This window comes from Triticum aestivum, chromosome 1D (assembly GCF_018294505.1).
Source record: "Triticum aestivum cultivar Chinese Spring chromosome 1D, IWGSC CS RefSeq v2.1, whole genome shotgun sequence".
Lineage (NCBI taxonomy): Eukaryota > Viridiplantae > Streptophyta > Magnoliopsida > Poales > Poaceae > Triticum > Triticum aestivum.
The window spans coordinates 423,033,545-423,051,958 of NC_057796.1; the positions used below are offsets into that span (position 1 = coordinate 423,033,545).

General features: G+C 42.5%; 2 protein-coding genes across 3 annotated transcripts; both read right to left on the reverse strand.

Moving 5' to 3' along the window:
• Nucleotides 1-305: 305 nt before the first annotated feature.
• LOC123182567 (single-stranded DNA-binding protein, mitochondrial) lies at nt 306-5,614 on the reverse strand. Of its 2 annotated transcripts, XM_044595189.1 has the most exons (8): nt 5,337-5,614; nt 4,259-4,334; nt 4,002-4,165; nt 3,697-3,905; nt 3,485-3,585; nt 2,919-2,978; nt 2,710-2,754; nt 306-686 (listed from the first exon to the last, which is right to left on the reverse strand). In XM_044595189.1, the coding sequence occupies exons 2-7, from the start codon at nt 4,326-4,328 to the stop codon at nt 2,738-2,740; spliced, it is 621 nt and encodes a 206-aa protein (XP_044451124.1). In that variant the 5' UTR covers nt 4,329-4,334; nt 5,337-5,614; the 3' UTR covers nt 306-686; nt 2,710-2,737. The 2 variants fall into 2 exon arrangements, with proteins under 2 accessions (XP_044451124.1, XP_044451125.1); XM_044595190.1 differs by lacking the exon at nt 2,710-2,754 and having other exon boundaries at nt 349-686.
• Nucleotides 5,615-8,809: 3,195 nt separating this feature from the next.
• On the reverse strand, nt 8,810-12,700 carry LOC123182568 (general transcription factor IIF subunit 2). Its single transcript, XM_044595191.1, has 6 exons — nt 12,353-12,700; nt 11,603-11,720; nt 9,936-10,066; nt 9,783-9,857; nt 9,324-9,473; nt 8,810-9,175 (listed from the first exon to the last, which is right to left on the reverse strand). The coding sequence occupies exons 1-6, from the start codon at nt 12,542-12,544 to the stop codon at nt 9,050-9,052; spliced, it is 792 nt and encodes a 263-aa protein (XP_044451126.1). The 5' UTR covers nt 12,545-12,700; the 3' UTR covers nt 8,810-9,049.
• Between the last annotated feature and the right edge of the window lie 5,714 nt (nt 12,701-18,414).

The window sequence follows — 18,414 nt, forward strand, 5'->3', positions numbered from 1 at the left end:
CAACAGCTGAGCCGGACACTTGTCCTCGCGCCCACGCAGGCGAGCGCTGTTCGTTCGTGCCATCTGCTCCGCCCAGGACACCCTACGTACCCCCTTGTGCGCCCCCACAGATGTAATCATCTGAGGCCTGCGCTACCCAAACTAAGCCAAATCTCACGGGCGTGCCATGTTTTTGGCAAGCAGGCCCTGGATTCACCGCCATCCATTTTTTACTGGCTTTTGGGCGCGATCTCGAGATGGTCACCGTCAACTGCGGTGCGCTGCGGAGTCACCCCGACGCTACGTCAGGCAGCCACGCTCAGCAATTTTGTGACCATTCCAAATTACCTCCCGGCTACACAAGATGACTCACAAGAGAACAATAGTGCATGACTCTCAGTCTCAGGGACCTTCCGTGCCGCGCTACACGCCCTTCTACCATGTCTACCTTGAACAATCATTCGGTACATCATATCATCCATCCACTGTCGTAAAACAGTTCATCGGTCGCCGTTTGCGACGTGGTAAAACACGCGACCGCGCGTCAAGGCATTACGTGCATCCACCGCTAAATTTAACTGCTTCTGGCAAGACGGAGATGTGACAGAGTATCCATCTTAGCCTCCAAGGCTTCAACAAAGCAGCAGCAGCTTGGTAGAGCTTCCCCTTATTCTCAACTTAACTCGCCACTAGTTATGAGCCACCACCTGCGCAGCAAAAGTATAAGGTTACAATGGACTGGAGTTGAGGAGAATAAAATTTCGGCTACTGGGATCCACATGAGCACATACGTAAGTAAGGCTCTAGCCATAACATAAGAAACATGCAACGACCGTTAAGATGTACTACCTCTGTTCCTAAATGTAAGACGTTTTTGCAGTTCAATGTAGCGCGAAAACCATAGAAGTACAAGGGGGCACCCATGGACAGGGCCAGCTGGGTTACCGTCATAGGATCATAGCTAATAAGACCAACAACATCTTCTCCCACCTGTACCTTCAACACAGCTGCAGCCATGTGAACTAGGTCTCTCCACATCGTCATTTTTACCAAGTAAAGTGTCAGCCCATCAATGCAAATACATTATGCTCTCACAACCTAGTGCACTGCTCAAGATGCTATGGGCCAGGGCAAATCCTGGAATTTCAATAATCGATCAAGCTAACCCAGACAAGCCAAAGGAAAAAACAAGCCCTTTAAAATTTTCCATACAAGTAGGCTAGCAACCTAGTCCCGAGGTCCCCTTATCGCTCCCTTCTGTTCGTCCACTCCCTCCCTCTTTCTCCAGCTCTGCTGCTACGCTCCTCCTGTTTTTCGCATATCGTCTCCATCAACGCTGAAGATGGACACTGAGCCAATGAGGTGCGCATGCTGCGACTTCAAAGAGGAGTGCACCCAGGAGTACATAAAGAGCGTCAAGGCCAACTTTGGAGGGGAATGGCTCTGCGGCTTATGCTCGGAGGCCGTAGGGGATGAACTCAGTAGAGAGGGAAGGGGCCAGGATGGCGTCAAAGAGGCTATCAAGGCGCATATGGCATTCTGCAGGATGGCTCTGTCAAGCCCAGCTGTACGAGTCGCCGATGGCATGAGGGAGATGCTCAGAAGGAGCTCAAGAGATAAGGGGAGGCCTTCAACATCAGCAAAGTCATGCTCTCTCTAACTAGGTGAGAAGCTTTTCGATGTAAGGAACATCCCAATGATGCTCTGAGTCATCTTTGGACATTATAATGATGTGAGTCTGCCAATCTACTGAAGAGTTATATTTGTAGTAATTTAAGTTTGATATTCCTAGGCAACATGTCAATTGTAAATATGATCAATCTTATGATATGAGGTTTCAATATCACTATGTTTCCGAATGTATGCAAGCTTCGTTCACTGGAGATATATGAAACTGGTTTTCTGCCTTCATGTTATTTTTCATGAGAATCTAACTTCATCTACATTTGTTTGTCTTTGATTCTAAAATATGGCTTTGTTATCATTCTCAACTGATGCAGTTGATATATAGTGAAAAACTAACTCTCAAAATGATAATGTAGAGTGAGTGAACAGTTACTTTGCCAGTTCAACTCTGCAATTTCTGCTCAATGTGTTCCTTTGTTACCATATCAGCCAGAAAATTTGGAATAAGATTTGACCTAGCTGGATCTCACTGTGCTACTCTTCATAAATACCTAGAGCATTCCAGAGAAAACTGTCTACTGTCCACCAACATGTACAAACAGATTAAAACATGAATAAAAGGGAAAATGCCTTAGGATTCAAGGTTTGGAATACTGTAAAGCCAGAACTACCACTAGTGTACCAACATCATAAAGTTCCTCGCGATGAAGATACAACTCACATTAGTTCCATTTATTGGGATGTGTTGTTTCAGAATGTTGTTTACTGGGAAAGTCTACAGCATAGGTCAACAGCGTAGTTACGGCAATAATGCTGCTCTACCCCTACTTTAAGGTCGTGAAAGTTGTAAAAGGATGTGTATTGATTGTGGATGTTTCTCAACCATGGAAACACAATAACACTGAATGAGAGAGGGTAATGCTCGATAGTTGAAGGTGTTCCACAAATAATGCAAAATTAAAGCCAAACTGAAAGGAGAAAAAACTCAGAACTTGCAACCAGCACAACATTTAGACACGACTCAACAGTCAAAACCTAACACTACTAAAGCTAACAAAACACACACATTGGAAAAAGGCCTCAAGCAAGATATCTAATCCTGACCTGCTTATGCTGACATCAATAGCTTTTACTAGAACAATCCGTCTCCTGCGTCCAAAGGTTATTGTTATCATGGTTCGTATAGTAATATAGAAACATATATCAGTATGCCAAACATTGTGAAGACCGTGGACTAACACATAATGCTCGACGAACATAAATAAAAGAAACATTCCTGTATTTCAGAACCTTAAGATAGTCATCAAACTTACTCAGCTCATCTAGTGATATGCTAGCAGCACTCTCCCCAGATTTAACCAGTCGAATCTTACCTGTACACAAAACAATTACTCAGAAGATTAGCTTTTGCATGACGAGAATGCATAATGGGTGTGGCTAGGTCTCAGTCGACCAAGATTTAACCAAGTCTCAGTGAAGTGCATAACATGTAAGAAAGAACAAGAAAAAAAACTGTTTTTTTTTTTGCATGGATCTCATGTAAGATCTCACGAATATAGCATTGACGGAGACAAAGTCTCAGTCGACTGAGATTTAGCAAGACTGATATAGTAAACTACTCTTATATTATGGGACGTGTCAAAAACGCCCTTATATTATGGGACAGAGGGAGTAGTACAGAAGAAAAGTATAATTGAAAAAGGCAGAACGCATGGCTGTGTTCAGTTAGATATACAGAATAAAAAGAATATTAGCAAGCAAAATACAACAGTCACTGAGTTACCTATAAAAACTATTATGACAGAATTACTCCTTATCAAATATTACTACAACAAAATTGAATTAGCATTAAATTGTTAGTCAATGTTGACCAGCATACCATCACCCCGAATACAGATCTCCGATATATTCCTGACTTGACCATCAACGCCGTCATTGTAGACCCTGGTTTCGATTTCACCCTCGACATATACCGCAGAGCTGAAATAAGGCATGAATGAAGATAACATGTTCCAACTGAAGATAAAATCCAAGACTTGCTACATCTATATGGGGAGAGAAAAGATGAAATGTTTGTATTTGAACACATACTTTTTCACCAACTTCTGAACAGCATAAGCACCTAGATGCTCGCTATGAACAGCTATTCGATGCCACTGAGCCGGCTTTGGTGTATCCGCAGACCCAATTACCCTCTGGTCAAACATGCCACCAGTTCCAATAGTAAATATAGTTATCGTCCGCCCATTACGTAAAATTTTCTGCACAGGCGCTTGTCCAACTTTACCACATATTATAGCCTAGCAAGAAAAAAACATACCAATAAGTGTCAGTTTATGCTCCTGGAGTCCATGGAACCAAGCAGCAAATCACTGTATTACATAACATATAAATACCCTATGAACGCCACGGAATCCCCAGCCCTTCTTGGGGTCCACGCTTTGGGGTTCTAACTCTCTCCTTGAATCTTTCAAATCGCCATCATCACCCATGTCATCCTTCTCATCAATATCGGAGAAAGAAACTGTAGAACTCCAAGCTCGTGATGTTCTGCATAAATCTACAAAGAGCCAGTAATCAAGCTTTCCCCTTACTCCTCAGTATGACTGTGCTTATCATCGATCATAATGAATAAGAATGGAAAATAACCAACCAACTGATTTCCTTTGCTGCTCTAAGACTCTCCTCAAGCCTTTCAGCAATCCAGTGCCAACAGAACCCATGGTAATCTACATGCAGAGACAAAAGAACGTTTAAATATATAACCACAAACAAAATCACTGGAAAATACCCTTATTCCCCCCTTGAACTTAAGCAAAAAAAACACCAGAGCAATCGTTCCCCTTCAGCACTTTGCTCTAGCAGATCAATTCTCTTGATCTTGAGCCTTTTACGTGTCCAGTGTAATATTTTTCTAGCAAAGTACAATATGACTGAGTGTATGCATTAGGACAACAGCTCAATATCTTTAAAGCTAACATGAGACAATTGTAACGAACACATATTTAATGGTCTTGTGAGTAACTAAATGCATACATAAATATAAGAGACAGAGCGAAAACACAAAGTACAATGGCCAAAAGACACATTCTAAACAAGGTTTTGCAATTTTTTCCCGAGAGGCTTGTTCTTTATCACCTGAAATGGGAACTAACAACGGATGGCATGAGCAACGGGGTCAACAATATGAACAGTAATAATAGTATTTCAGAGTGTTGTTATTTTTTTCCAATGACTACCACGACATATGAGCTTGTTTATTATTCAGTATAATGTAGACTGGCAATGTCTAAACGAGTCCAAGTTTCCGAAAGCCTAGAGAACTAGTGCGACGGCTTGAATTGTCACTCTCAGGTACACACTCAGGGACTGTGTCTGACATAAGCCTAAACACAAATGCCTAGGAATCTCTGCCATGAGGCCGTCCACTTTTTAGACGAACAACGATGACATACTAAGCTAAGTAGCTAATGCACTGGCAAGTATGAACTCCATTGGCATAACAATCGGCAATCCGCGCCGCACGTTCATCCAAAAGGAGCGGCGTTATGCTGGGATCATGCTACTGCTACTGCCCGATTCCCACCATAGACCAACCGCGGATCGCAGGGACGCGGATGACAGAAATGCACCGGTGACCGTTGAGGCATTTCACCAAACAGGTTGCGTACATGGCGCGCTGTTCCCAGGACAAGAGAGAGGCGGCGGAGAGGAATAGAAGATTTGTTTACCTGGAGACGGAGGGGGCTGTGGCGGGGCAAGAGCAGCGATCGGAGCGGCAGCGGCGCTGGCAACGACGATGAAAGCGGCCGGAGCCCAGAGCAGAACAGAGCAGGAGAGGAGGGAGCGGCGGGCGCTTTAGCGAGGCTGGGGAAGTGGTGAGGGGGTTTCTCTTTCGCGTCCACCGTCTGATTAATAATCCAACAGTGGGGAAAGGCCTCTGGAGTGGACAACAGGCGGGTGTGTCTCCTCCGATTAATACTACGTATAATAAGCAAAAAAGAATGACGTGACGTATAATCTCTACTCTAATGAAGGAGTTGATAGCCCGGTATGGTTTATTTTCGTCCGGTTTTTATTCGTCACCTCTCACCACCCCCACCAACTGGTTTTTCTCTTTTCCATTAGAAACCCAAATCTTATTGAAGGAGATATCTTGTTTCGTGCTTACTTTGGTAGGTTCTGATTCATTCTAATCACGTAAATAAATAGATAATTAAGAATTCCGAACTCACACCATATATTTGAGATTACCTTCCTAAAATATAGGCATAATATTTTTCCTCGATAACCCTCCAAAACAAAATAAGATAATCCTCAATAACAAATCATTAATCCTGCGTACTATGTCATTATTATTATCTCCGCTATTAATTGACTATCACAAGTTTCCTAAACAACAAAAGAACATATCTTTTACTTGTGGGCGTAAACATCCGCGCACCCTACGGAGGACATCGTGCGCTACACCATGAAGGATGTCGCGGCTGATACTCGAGAATGCCAAGGCGTGCATCACGACGTCAAGGATGGCATGACGGAAGGCGTTTCCTCATACCACCACGTACATGTGTTCGTGGACACGGTCATATTATATTTCTTGTCATTAATACACAGAGACACACAGACTACATTCTTAAATCAAGTGTGTCCATTCAAATGTCAGAAATTCGTTAAGGAAATGTGTCCTACAATACTTGGTAGTCACCGTCATTCGTAGCAGCCATTCATGCGAAAATATTTTGAAAATCGAGTGCTGAATCAATTTAGAAATAAAACCATTAATGTAATTAATTAACTAGACGGTTAATTATGTATGTAATTAATTAGGTCCATTTAATTAGAACTTTTTTCCACTCAATCAATTTTGAAACCAAGTCATTAATGTAATTAATGGTTTAGGTAGACACTTAATTATGCCTATAGATAATTAGAAGTAGTGATTTTTTCCAATTAGGTGGGTAATTAGTCGATTTGGTTGGCAGTTAATCAGGCATGCGAAGAATTAGGTAGGTTGTTAATTATTTATGTAATTAATTAATTAAGCAAGCAGTTCATCGCGTTGAATCATTTTAAAAGCGCTCGTCGGCAAGGACAATCAACAAGCTCCGAGCGGCATGGTCGAGCACCACTTGCCAACATGAACAACGGACACCATGCGCCCGCGACATGGATGACCTAGCGTTCACCAAGATGGATGACGACCATGCTCTGCAGGATGTCCATATGTTGACGGTTTTCGAAACGTTCGCGGATGAGTACAACACAACACTAGATTGGTGAGGTGGTTCATGCTATAGTTGAAAGGGAGAGTGCTCCACGAATAAGAAGGAAAAAATTAACTAAAGCGACCAAGTGGTCCATGGTGTTGGAGATGGAAAGAGTGTTCCAAAAATATAAAGCGAAACAAAAAACAAAGATTATTATAAAAAATAAGTAGGAATGAGAATTAAAACGGGCGAGGAAGGAGGAAGAAGAAGAAGATGAGGCGTCGCTGACAAACGCGCTGATGTCGGCGTCAGTGAAATGGGTCGGCGAAGAGACTAGGAGTAGAAGATGTGGGGAAGGATGAGGAAGAGAAGAACATCAATTATCCCTTCTAGCAATGAATGGTATCTGGGCTGGAGGTGGAGCTTATTGGTGACTAGGAATACTTTCAGGTTGCTACTTACCTCCCATGTCGGTGTGCATTTGCGAAGTTGAATGGACCTCTGAGACTGATCTCTATAGTTATTTATTATTTTATGTCAATAGTAAGTGTTAGTTTAATCCACTTTATTATACAGTAAATATGAAATATTTCATCTTTGTTGCAACGCATGACGAAGGTGAGGTGGGTGTCCTTTGATTTTAAAGGAGGCTCCAGCGAAAAATGTCCCACTAAAGCGGGAAACCGAGTGAGAAAGGGAGGGTCCGAGAGAAAAAGGGGGCGATACGTTGTGGGGAGGGGGGCCCGCATTTCTTCCCCATATATGGTCTAAATTTGGGGGAGCCCGGACTGTCCATACAATTGAATTTAAAGAGCCTACTAAGCGTTGGTTTGATGTCCGAACACGTCTCAACCTTTGAGAACAAATGAGCCTTGACCTTACAGACGACCTTAATCATTTGTTTGATTAATTTATATATGCATAGCCCGTAGTAACGCACGGGCGTTCTGCTAGTAAGCAATTAATAAGCAGTCAAATGGCTCAACGAATAGTGCTTGGTTTGGCCTCAGATTGCCTCATCTTCATCCAGGCTCATGGGCACAGGATATCACATGTAATCCTCGGTTTACAGATGATGACGCGCCAAGATCACCACGATAATGTGGTCTATATGGCACTCCCGGAACCGGATCAAACACGGCGAAGAGGGAAGGAATCCTACGGCTACGATCAGGGCCACCAAGGAGGCTATCGCCCTCCTTCATCTACCACGTCGAGATGTGATGATTTTGCCTGGATTCGGCTGGAGACCACCTGATGAGGGTGTCGTCAAGATCACTACGGACGGTGCCTTGAACTTTGCTGATGGCAGGGGCGGTGCGGGAGGGGTGGCTCGATCCTCTTCGGCGCTCCTGGGAGCATGGTGCAAACCATATTTGGGTATCTCTGATCCCTTGATTATGGAGGGTTTATTACTACGAGACGGAGTTCGGTTCGCTTCTCTTCGAGGATTCTCGCATGTGGTAATGGAAACCGATTGCTTGGAGATGGTGACGCTCTGGAACACTCGCCACAATTCTCGTTCAATTGTGGCTCCTTTATTGTTAGAGATAGAAGAGCTATGTAATAATTTTACTTTGTTTGATATTCAGCATGTAAACAGGTCAGCTATCATCCCGGCGCATCTTTGTGCAAAGCATGCTTGCACTCTGAATGTGACCGACAGCTGGCTTGAGGAGACTCCTAGCTTTTTGGTGACCAGCCTATTGGCTGATGTCACAAGAATGCCTTCATATGAATAAAGCTCTCTGATTTCCCTGCAAAAAAAAAAAAAAATTAGTGCGTAGCGTCTCACAATCTCTCTCGCTCTCAGGTTTAAGATCAGGCTCGATTTCATATTTGCTTTTAGCCCAAAATTGTTCAGGTTTGAGATCAGGCTCGATTTCATATTTGTTTTTAGCCCAAAAATCTGGGTTTATATAGAAGTACGGAAGTTCTCAAAAGGAACAAGGATCGCACACGTCGAATCCTCAACATGATTTGCATCTACCCTGGAAATCAAACGATCTTTTCATGTGGTTTATCAGTAGATTCGTTCCCTTCTGTGACATGTGTTGTATATCAGTATATGTATCATCTTATACCCATACAGTTACAACAGTGCCTTCTTAATAAAAAGCAAACAAATGCAGCCCAGGCATGATCGGAGGCTTCAGATAGACAACTCATCGTTCCGCACATCAAAGCCAACAGGTACTCGGTTATACAACAGCAGTCGGATACGCAAATCGTCTTCACGGAGCAGCACCGGCGGCGTCCTCCGACGACTTCTTGTACTCAGGCTTGAGCTCGTGCGTGCCCTGGTTCGGACCTCGTTTGTTGTACATACAGAGGTCGTTCAATATCTCCTTGAGGAATTGCTGCATATAGCCAGGCACAAACAGATGCGTAAGCAAGTGGTCGAGAAACGAACAAATTGCAGATCTGTACTGGAAACCACTTCATATTAGCAGGACAGATTTCTTTTTTCCCTGCTAACGATGCCAGGGATATAAGCTTAGGAAGTACCTCTGGCTGGTCAGTCTCTTGCACTAGAGCCTTCAGTGCCCAGTTAGGCTGCTTTTCGAAAAGCTTGAAGATAATGTTTTCCAGTTCCCGACGGTCCCTACGTGTCCTTTTGACATCGGATGGTTTGGTTGGCGTTGGCTTCCTCTTCTCCTGCACAGCACAAATTTATATATGTCATGACAAGTTATAATTGGCAAATTACAGACGATGGGCAACAAAAATGGATGCATGGATCTGAAGTGGAAGAAAAACTTCAAAATTGCAAATCATTTTACAATCAACAGTTATACAGGTAATATGAAAATGGATGTACACTCTACATAACTTGACTTTGTATCTAAATTCGGGAAACAATGCATGGCATATTGAAACCACCTCGATGTATTAACAAATGTTAACATATATCACTATGGACAAAAGCACAATGGATAATCCACAAATGGCAGAAGAAGCAACTACCTTGGAACTAGAAGATATCAGACCAACCATGCCAGGCATGGGTCTCATGCTCATTCCATGGTCATTATCAAGTACCTACAAGCAGTGAAGACAATGGTTAATTATAATAGCCTAAAGACGCGATAAGGTGAAAGGGCCATTGAAGCACTCCACCTGCACTTTTCTAGTTTTAACCATCGACTTTTGTGTTCTTTCACGGCATAACTTCGCGTAGTTTAATAAGTTATCCTTGTGAGGTTCCATGTCGAATTTATGCTCGACTTTTCCTTCACATGAGAGTTTTCCTGCAACAAACGGTTATGTTTCGGTCATATTCAAAACTAATAAGTGCCACTGTGCCACTCCAAGAATCCCAGAAGTCTTCGAGAACCAAGAACCACAGAGCTGCTAGTAAGTGCGAATTTTTCAATCTTGTTACAGGCAGTAACCTGCCAGTGGTGACCAGTTACCGGTGGTAGGCCATCTGAAGTTAGCAGGTTAGGGTTTCAATATTACTTAGTGAGCTATATGAATTTAGAAGCAGCTCAGCAAGTTAGACAGCACCACATATGACAGTAGTCTCCCTATTTTTCTGAAATAACTGAAAGGATGTATCAATGTGCACAAATTCTGCAAAATCGCTCAGGGAGCATGGTGAACATTGACATCTCATATGTTTCAAATTTTACATGATGGAGTCAAAACAGAACATCACCACAGAGAGAAGATTGCATGGGAAAACAACCCAAAACTACACCATGTTTGATGGCAATGTTTATTGAGGTTTGAGGAATCGAAGGCACTATGCACTCAGTGATCACACAACAATTATGTAAAACGTCCCCACAGACTAAAGCATCCGATCGCCTAACAAAACACTGGACAATACATACACAAGAAAAACTCCTAAGCTACATGAATTCCGTAAGAACCAAAATACATGCTAGACATGAATTATATGTCAAGAAAATATTACTCTTGGAATAAATGCAATCACCACCAAGACACCTACTACTACTACACTAGTAAATTCTAAATCCTGAAACTTGTGGTTGTGGGTTTAGAATATTGCTTAGAATATTCAGGCAGATACAATAGGCCAACATAGACAAATTCACAAATATATGAAGAAAAAGGTGGAATGTTCTATGCTCGCACGGCGACATTTTAGAAGGACAGGGTATCAAAATTATGAAGATGGGACAATCACTATCATTAAAATTCTAAGCAAATAGGCCAACATAGACAAATTCACAAATATATGGCATGTTCTATGCTCGCACGGCGACTTTTTAGAAGAAAAGGGTATCAAAATTATGAAGATGGGACAATCACTATCATTAAAACTCAACAGATAGCCCAACTAGTGCAATCAAAATCAGAAAATCCATACATGCCAAACTAAATCATTCAAGTCAGATAATTGATGTAGAAGTAACTGTGTGGATTCATTTCTCATGAGTACGGTGCAAAAGGTTTGGCACTGAAACCATTTGCAGATGTTAACAAATTCATATTGACAACCACAATGTATAGATAAAAACATTTGAAGTGCACGTGTCTAGCTCTCTTGTAGAAAATATGCAGCATGTGCGGAATATTAAAGACATGACACATCACAGAATTATAGTACAGCATATTTGACTGTTTCCACAAGATTACTATTGCATATAAAATCAATATCTGTGTTAAACCAAAAGTACATAGGCAGAACCAAAGTGCAAATCCAAACCAAGCACATCAGTCAGGACAACAGAATATCCAGGCCAGTAAAATACACAAATAAGAAAAACATTGACACATGCACTACAATAATAACGAGCAGGGAATTTGTTTCATACCCTGATTAGTCTCAGAGAAAACACACATGGGTACAAAATCCTTGAACATATTCAAGGAGTAACTCTTTGGTAGATTGCAAGTGCTGGCTACACTAGTTTGAGACATCTCCATCTTGAACTGCCATTCCAAATAACAAGTCGTAAGAACAATAAGCACCACAAGCAAGAAATAATGAGTATGATACAGACATAGAATGAGTGATAATTAACAGTTGGCACAGCAGTATGCCATGCAGTTCTTCAAATGAGTATCTTCAATACACTAAGTTCAATCTGCATAAGATTTTTATGCTTTTCATTCATGGTGTAATGTAGAATACATCGATTACTTAATTAACTCATGCAAAATGCATTTTCTCTTCCACCTACCAAATCAATCCTAGCATCAGAGATTACCATTCACCCATCGACTTCATCATCCATTAACAAACTATATGCTGCAGTTCAACCAGTCTTCACCAAACTTCTTCCTAGCCTAGCTTGCGAACTCAAACAAATCCCCGAATCATATATAGAAGGCGCGTTGTTGTTCATGAGCACAATTGTCTCCAATCATAGTTTATATTCTCATCAACCACCTAATGCTACCTGATTAAAACAAGCACCTAAATGTGTTCAACCATATCATCAGTAACTACACAGCTCCCGTACCAACCCATTGGTTGTGCAGTTCAATCGAGGCGACTCTACCCAACAAATCCGCACACCAATCAGAAGCACGGGGGACAAGGGGAACAGCGGGGTCCTTGCCTGGAGGGAGGGCTCGGCGGAGCTGAGGGGGTCGAGGGACAGCACGACCTTGGCGACGACCGGGTTAGGGTTAGCATCGCCGGAGGAGGAGGAGGCGCCCTGCCAGGCCTGGGAGACGACGGGGGGGCACTTCATGAGCCACACGGAGCGGTCCGCCCGCGCAGTCTCCAGGTACTTCGCCTCGTCGCCCATCCCTGCGCCGGCCAACCGCCGCGGGTGGTCTCGTGGTCTGGGGGGTCGGGGGATCGTTCGGTGGCGGCGCTAGGGCGACCGGGAGGAGCGGCGCGTGATCTGACGCGGCGGAAGACGGGGAGAGAGACTAGTCTAGAGAGGCACGTGCGGATCGCGTGACCGCGAGACGGGTAAGAGCAGAGACATTATCGATTAACTAGTACACCGCCCGTGCGTTGCTACGGGCTACAATACAATGCATATAAATGAATTAAACAAATGACTAAAGTTGTCTTCAAGGTCGAAGATCATTTCTTCCTTGTATACTTGGGCATGTTTGGACATCAAACGGGCAGCCGGTAGGCTCTCCAAAATTCAGCTGTGTGGACAATCGCTGCAACATAGCTAACACTTTATTTGCAATCAACCACTCTCTTCCCATAACATCCTTTCTTCCTATCATTGTAGCCCAATTGTTGAGCTCCCTCCATAGTCACACATTTCCTCACACCGCCAACCCGTGAACCATGTTGGGGGACACCCGAAGACAACAATCCTTATCGTCGCCCTCTCGCTAGGAGGGACAAAGAGCGAGGCATAAACATACACATACGTAAGTTAATTCATTATTTCATTAATTGATTACTTAATATGATGTCTTGTATCCTCTACATAGACAAAAAATACAACAAAAATATTATCTTCATTCTACATAATGAAATTGAAAACTTGTGAACAAAATCACAAATAAGTGTTGAAAAGTAAGAAAACATGAGGATCCTTAAATTGATGATACGATTTACATGATACTAACTCCTTCCCATATACATAGGTCCCCTATCAAAATACTGACAAAAAAGAGAAGTGATTAATGCCCGTCTCATGGGCCTCGCATACTTGGACAGACGATGTAAATGAAATCCATATATTAGCTAATTATAAGGTGCTTCCAATCAAAATAAAACATTTATAAAGGAAGGGGCTACTACAACTTGTACAGTCCTGAGCCACCACGCTGCTAACACACTCATTGTCCAGTGTATGCAAGTCATCTCTTCCTCTCCCCATCACAAGTGACATGTTCAAACTCCAAAGTCGATGGATTGAATCCTTCAATGCGAAGACACCAAATTTTGAACTCCAAGGTGCAACCTTGCAGCCTTCACATGATGCAGTATATTGGCCAAGGTAGCATACTATCAAATTTAGATCCGATTACATTTTTATACCTCTCATAACATAGAGATTGACAAGATATGATGATTATCACTTGAGAATATATACCAGCAACAAAAACATCCACAAATATATAAACACATATCACTTTTAAAAAGGTAAAACTTTGAGACACAGCAAAACACTATATGCCTAGATGTAAAAAATGACAAAAGGAGAATAGGAATAAATATGAGGACGTGGAGTATTTGAACCCGAGCTCACATGCTCCTTGATGAACAGTAAAATCCGAAAACACAGTAAAAAAATAAAAAAACTATTTTTTATAAACATTTATGAAAGTTTTTACTTCTTGCAAATGTTTTGATGACATGACATTCGTGTAGGTCTGGGCAAAAAAAATCGACGCTCCAAAAGATTTGTTCTCGGAAGCATTTTGGAGCATCGATTTTTTTCTTTTTGTCCAGACCTCCACCGATGTTATTTCATCATCAAAATTTGCAGGAAGTTAAAAATTTCATCGATGTTTAAATCCAGAATTTTTTTGAATTCTTTAATTATTTTTTTGGATTTTACTGTTCATCAGGGAGCTTGTGAACTCGGGATCAAAAGAGGACTTTCGTAAATATGAGTCGAATTAAATAGAGCTAAGAGCTAATAGCTTATGTACATCTGGAGAAGCCAATATTTTAAGTTTAGTGCAAGGAAGTTTCTGCAGAAAATGAAGTTATTTAGTAAAAATGATATCTTTTTACATCGTGCCGTCCAACCCCCTAACACTCATTATCATGGCTCATCCATATCTTTCGGTTTCAACAGAATAAAGTTACCGCTAATTAGAAGCTCGTCATCTTCCCTGAACATGCATTGTAATTTCTAGATTGAAATACCTATGAGTTTGCCATTTCTTATGATAAATGTAAATTCTTAATACTGAATGATAATTTTGTTCATAATTCTGCATTAAGTTTCTACAGAATTTTGCATACATACACAAAATAGTTATGTAAATTTTGTTAAGTGACAAAACATGGTAAATATGGAAGATGGTAGAACCTGAAGTACATGATTGGAGATAATTCAAGTGTTTGTAGCCAACAATTCTGAACATGTACACACACTGCTGAATTGATAGGAAGCAAAACTCACCGGTGGTCTAAGACTTCTCGTCACCAGGCACATCTCCTCTTCGCGTGAACGGCCTTCGGCGTCGCCAAAGCAATAACCTCCAGCTCATTCTTGGCCATAACCTTCCCACGGTGTGGACCCCTAAATCTATTGGCTTGTCTGTCATGAACCCTCGCCACAGATGGATTGCAAGCTATAAATTTAAGTTTTTAGAAAGGAAATGTCATGAGACCATTGCCCATCAGATCTTCATTGCACCATAGTGAACACATGAGAAGCATCAAACTCACAATGGACTTGCGTGGTTGGTCCATGCATCTGTGGTGGGTTGCTTCTTGGGTCCTCTGATGATAACATTCCCAAACAACTCCTCTGCGTCCTCCGGCATGGTTGGCCACATGCCCCTTTCGAGGTCCAGTATTAAGGTTGGCCTTCGGGCTGTGGGTACAAAAATCTATATTAATTGTTAAAAATGCAAAGAAATCATAAATATGATTCATGCATAGACACCTTGCTGGAGAGGACAATCTGACAGAGATGGAAAAGAGGTGTGAAGGAGGGATTCTCCTGGCTGTCATTTTCATCGCCAAGGGTGCTAGTATAGGGAGGATATGGAGGAGGTACTCGTGCTCACCGCAGGTGACCCTCCCCGACTGGCCATGAATCATCTCCTCGCAGTGTGATGGAACTGACCATCCCCAACCGGCCATGAATCGTCCTCGCAGGTGATCGTCCGCGACCAGCCATGGATCATCCTGGTAGTGCGATGGAACTAACCATATACAAATGAATTGAAGTAGCTAGAAAATAAAACTAAAGATATTTTTAAAATAAATAATAATAAGCAAGAAGAATGGTGTCAAGGGAGGGAGGCTAGATCTAACGTGCAGCGAAGGACTGATCATTATGTATATACTTTGGTTGTGTTAAACAGTAGAAATGTTTAAATGTTTGACCAATTTTTGCCGTGTTAAACAGTACATAAATATGACGTATGAGCATGTGCGGTGGAATGCTCACTATGTATATATTTTGGCTGTTCAGCATTGAGAAGATGACACTGATCCAAAATGATTATATCAATTTAGCATCATTTGTTCAGATGATGCGGAAATATTGTGAGTATAGAAACAAGACAAATATGACATATAGTACACTAAATGATGCCTTGAATTTCATAAAAGTCTGTTGGCCAACTAATCAACAACGAAATTCTAAAATCAACCAAGAATTCTACCCTGCACTCAAATCTTCAGTTGACCAAATGATATATATCAAGATGAGAATAATGTACCATGATGCAAAAAAAAAGATGGAACCAATATGCTACAGGAAGTTAGTAAAACAACAAAGCAAACATGAATTATATCACCTAGAGTGGTCATCAACAGTGGCAGCAGCTTTTCCTTCAGCGCACTTGGTAATATAGCAGGCAATCTAGACACTCCATGATTAGTTTCCAAATCCATAATTTTAATGAGAGAAAACAAGAATGGAAGCTACAAAATGTATCCATATCTACCTATGGGCAGGCTCACGGGTACTGCAGATTGTGTCAAAAAATCGTACTCTCTCCCTGTATTAATTAGTATGTTATTTCTATAAGCAAATTAGGCAGCGGCAGTGCCTCAATAAGAATAATTATGCCATTCAAAAATAATAAGAAGAATCATTATACAGGACACAATGGCATACATGGCAGCATGAAAATCACGGCTCACAAGATTGAGAGATATACATACCAAGAAAAAGACAAAGAGAAGCTGAAGAACCGCACCTGCATTAGTGCATGGTCCCGAGCACGACACAGATAGAGGAACGCCCTTGAGGTCGGGGCAGAGCGAGAATCCTACCAGGCCAGAGGCATGCTCCAAATCAGGGACGCATGCGTGCATACTAACACCTCCACAAGCTTGTCCGTGCAACCGCAACTTCATTCGCTCTCGCAACTGCTCGGGTCGACGCAGCGTAGTGAAGGAAATATGCCCTAGAGGCAATAATAAAGTATTATATATTTCCTTATATCATGATAAATGTTTATTATTCATGCTAGAATTGTATTAACCGGAAACATAATACATGTGTGAATACATAGACAAACAGAGTGTCACTAGTATGCCTCTACTTGACTAGCTCGTTAATCAAAGATGGTTATGTTTCCTAGCCATAGACATGAGTTGTCATTTGATTAACGGGATCACCTCATTAGGAGAATGACGTGATTGACTTGACCCATTACGTTAGCTTAGCACCCGATCGTTTAGTATGTTGCTATTGCTTTCTTCATGACTTATACATGTTCCTATGACTATGAGATTACGCAACCCCCGTTTACCGGAGGAACACTTTGTGTGCTACCAAACGTCACAACGTAACTGGGTGATTATAAAGGTGATCTACAGGTGTCTCCAAAGGTCATTGTTGGGTTGGCGTATTTCGAGATTAGGATTTGTCACTCCGATTGTCGGAGTTGTGACTAATGAGTTAGTTGTGGGATGATGTATTACGGAACGAGTAAAGAGACTTGCCGGTAACGAGATTGAACTAGGTATCGAGATACCGACGATCGAATCTCGGGCAAGTAACATACTGATGAGAAAGGGAACAACGTATGTTGTTATGCGGTCTGACCGATAAAGATCTTCGTAGAATATGTGGGAGCCAATATGGGCATCCAGGTCCCGCTATTGGTTATTGACCGGAGAGGTGTCTCGGTCATGTCTACATAGTTCTCGAACCCAAAGGGTCCGCACGCTTAAAGTTACGATGACAGTTTTATTATGAGTTTATGTATGTTGATGTACCGAAGGAGTTCGGAGTCCCGGATGAGATCGGGGACATGACGAGGAGTCTCAAAATGGTCGAGACGTAAAGATCGATATATTGGACGACTATATTCGGACTTCGGAAAGGTTCCGAATGATTCGGGTATTTTTCGGAGTACCGGAGAGTTACGGGAATACGTATTGGGCCTTATTGGGCCATACGAGAAAGAAGGAAAAGGGCCTCAAGGGTGGCCGCACCCCTCCCCTTGGTCTGGTCCGAATTGGACTAGGGAAGGGGGGCGCCCCCTTCCTTCCTTCTCTTTTTCCCTTCCTCTTTTCCTATTCCATATGGGAGGTAGAATCCTACTAGGACTAGGGTGTCCTAGTAGGACTCCACACTTGGTGCGCCCCCTCCTAGGGCCGGCCTCCTCCTCCCTTGCTCCTTTATATACGGGGGCGGGGGCACCCCATGGACACACTTGATATACGATATTTTAGCCGTGTGCGGTGCCCCCCTCCACCAGATTACACCTCGATAATACCGTCGCGGAGCTTAGGCGAAGCCCTGCGTCGGTGGAACATCATCATCGTCACCACGCCGTCGTGCTGACGAAACTCTCCCTCAACACTCAGCTGGATCGGAGTTCGAGGGACGTCATCGAGCTGAACGTGTGTAGAACTTCGGAGGTGCCGTGCGTTCGGTACTTGATCGGTCGGATCGTGAAGACGTACGACTACATCAACCGCGTTGTGATAACGCTTCCGCTGTCGGTCTACGAGGGTACGTGGACAACACTCTTCCCTCTCGTTGCTATGCATCAC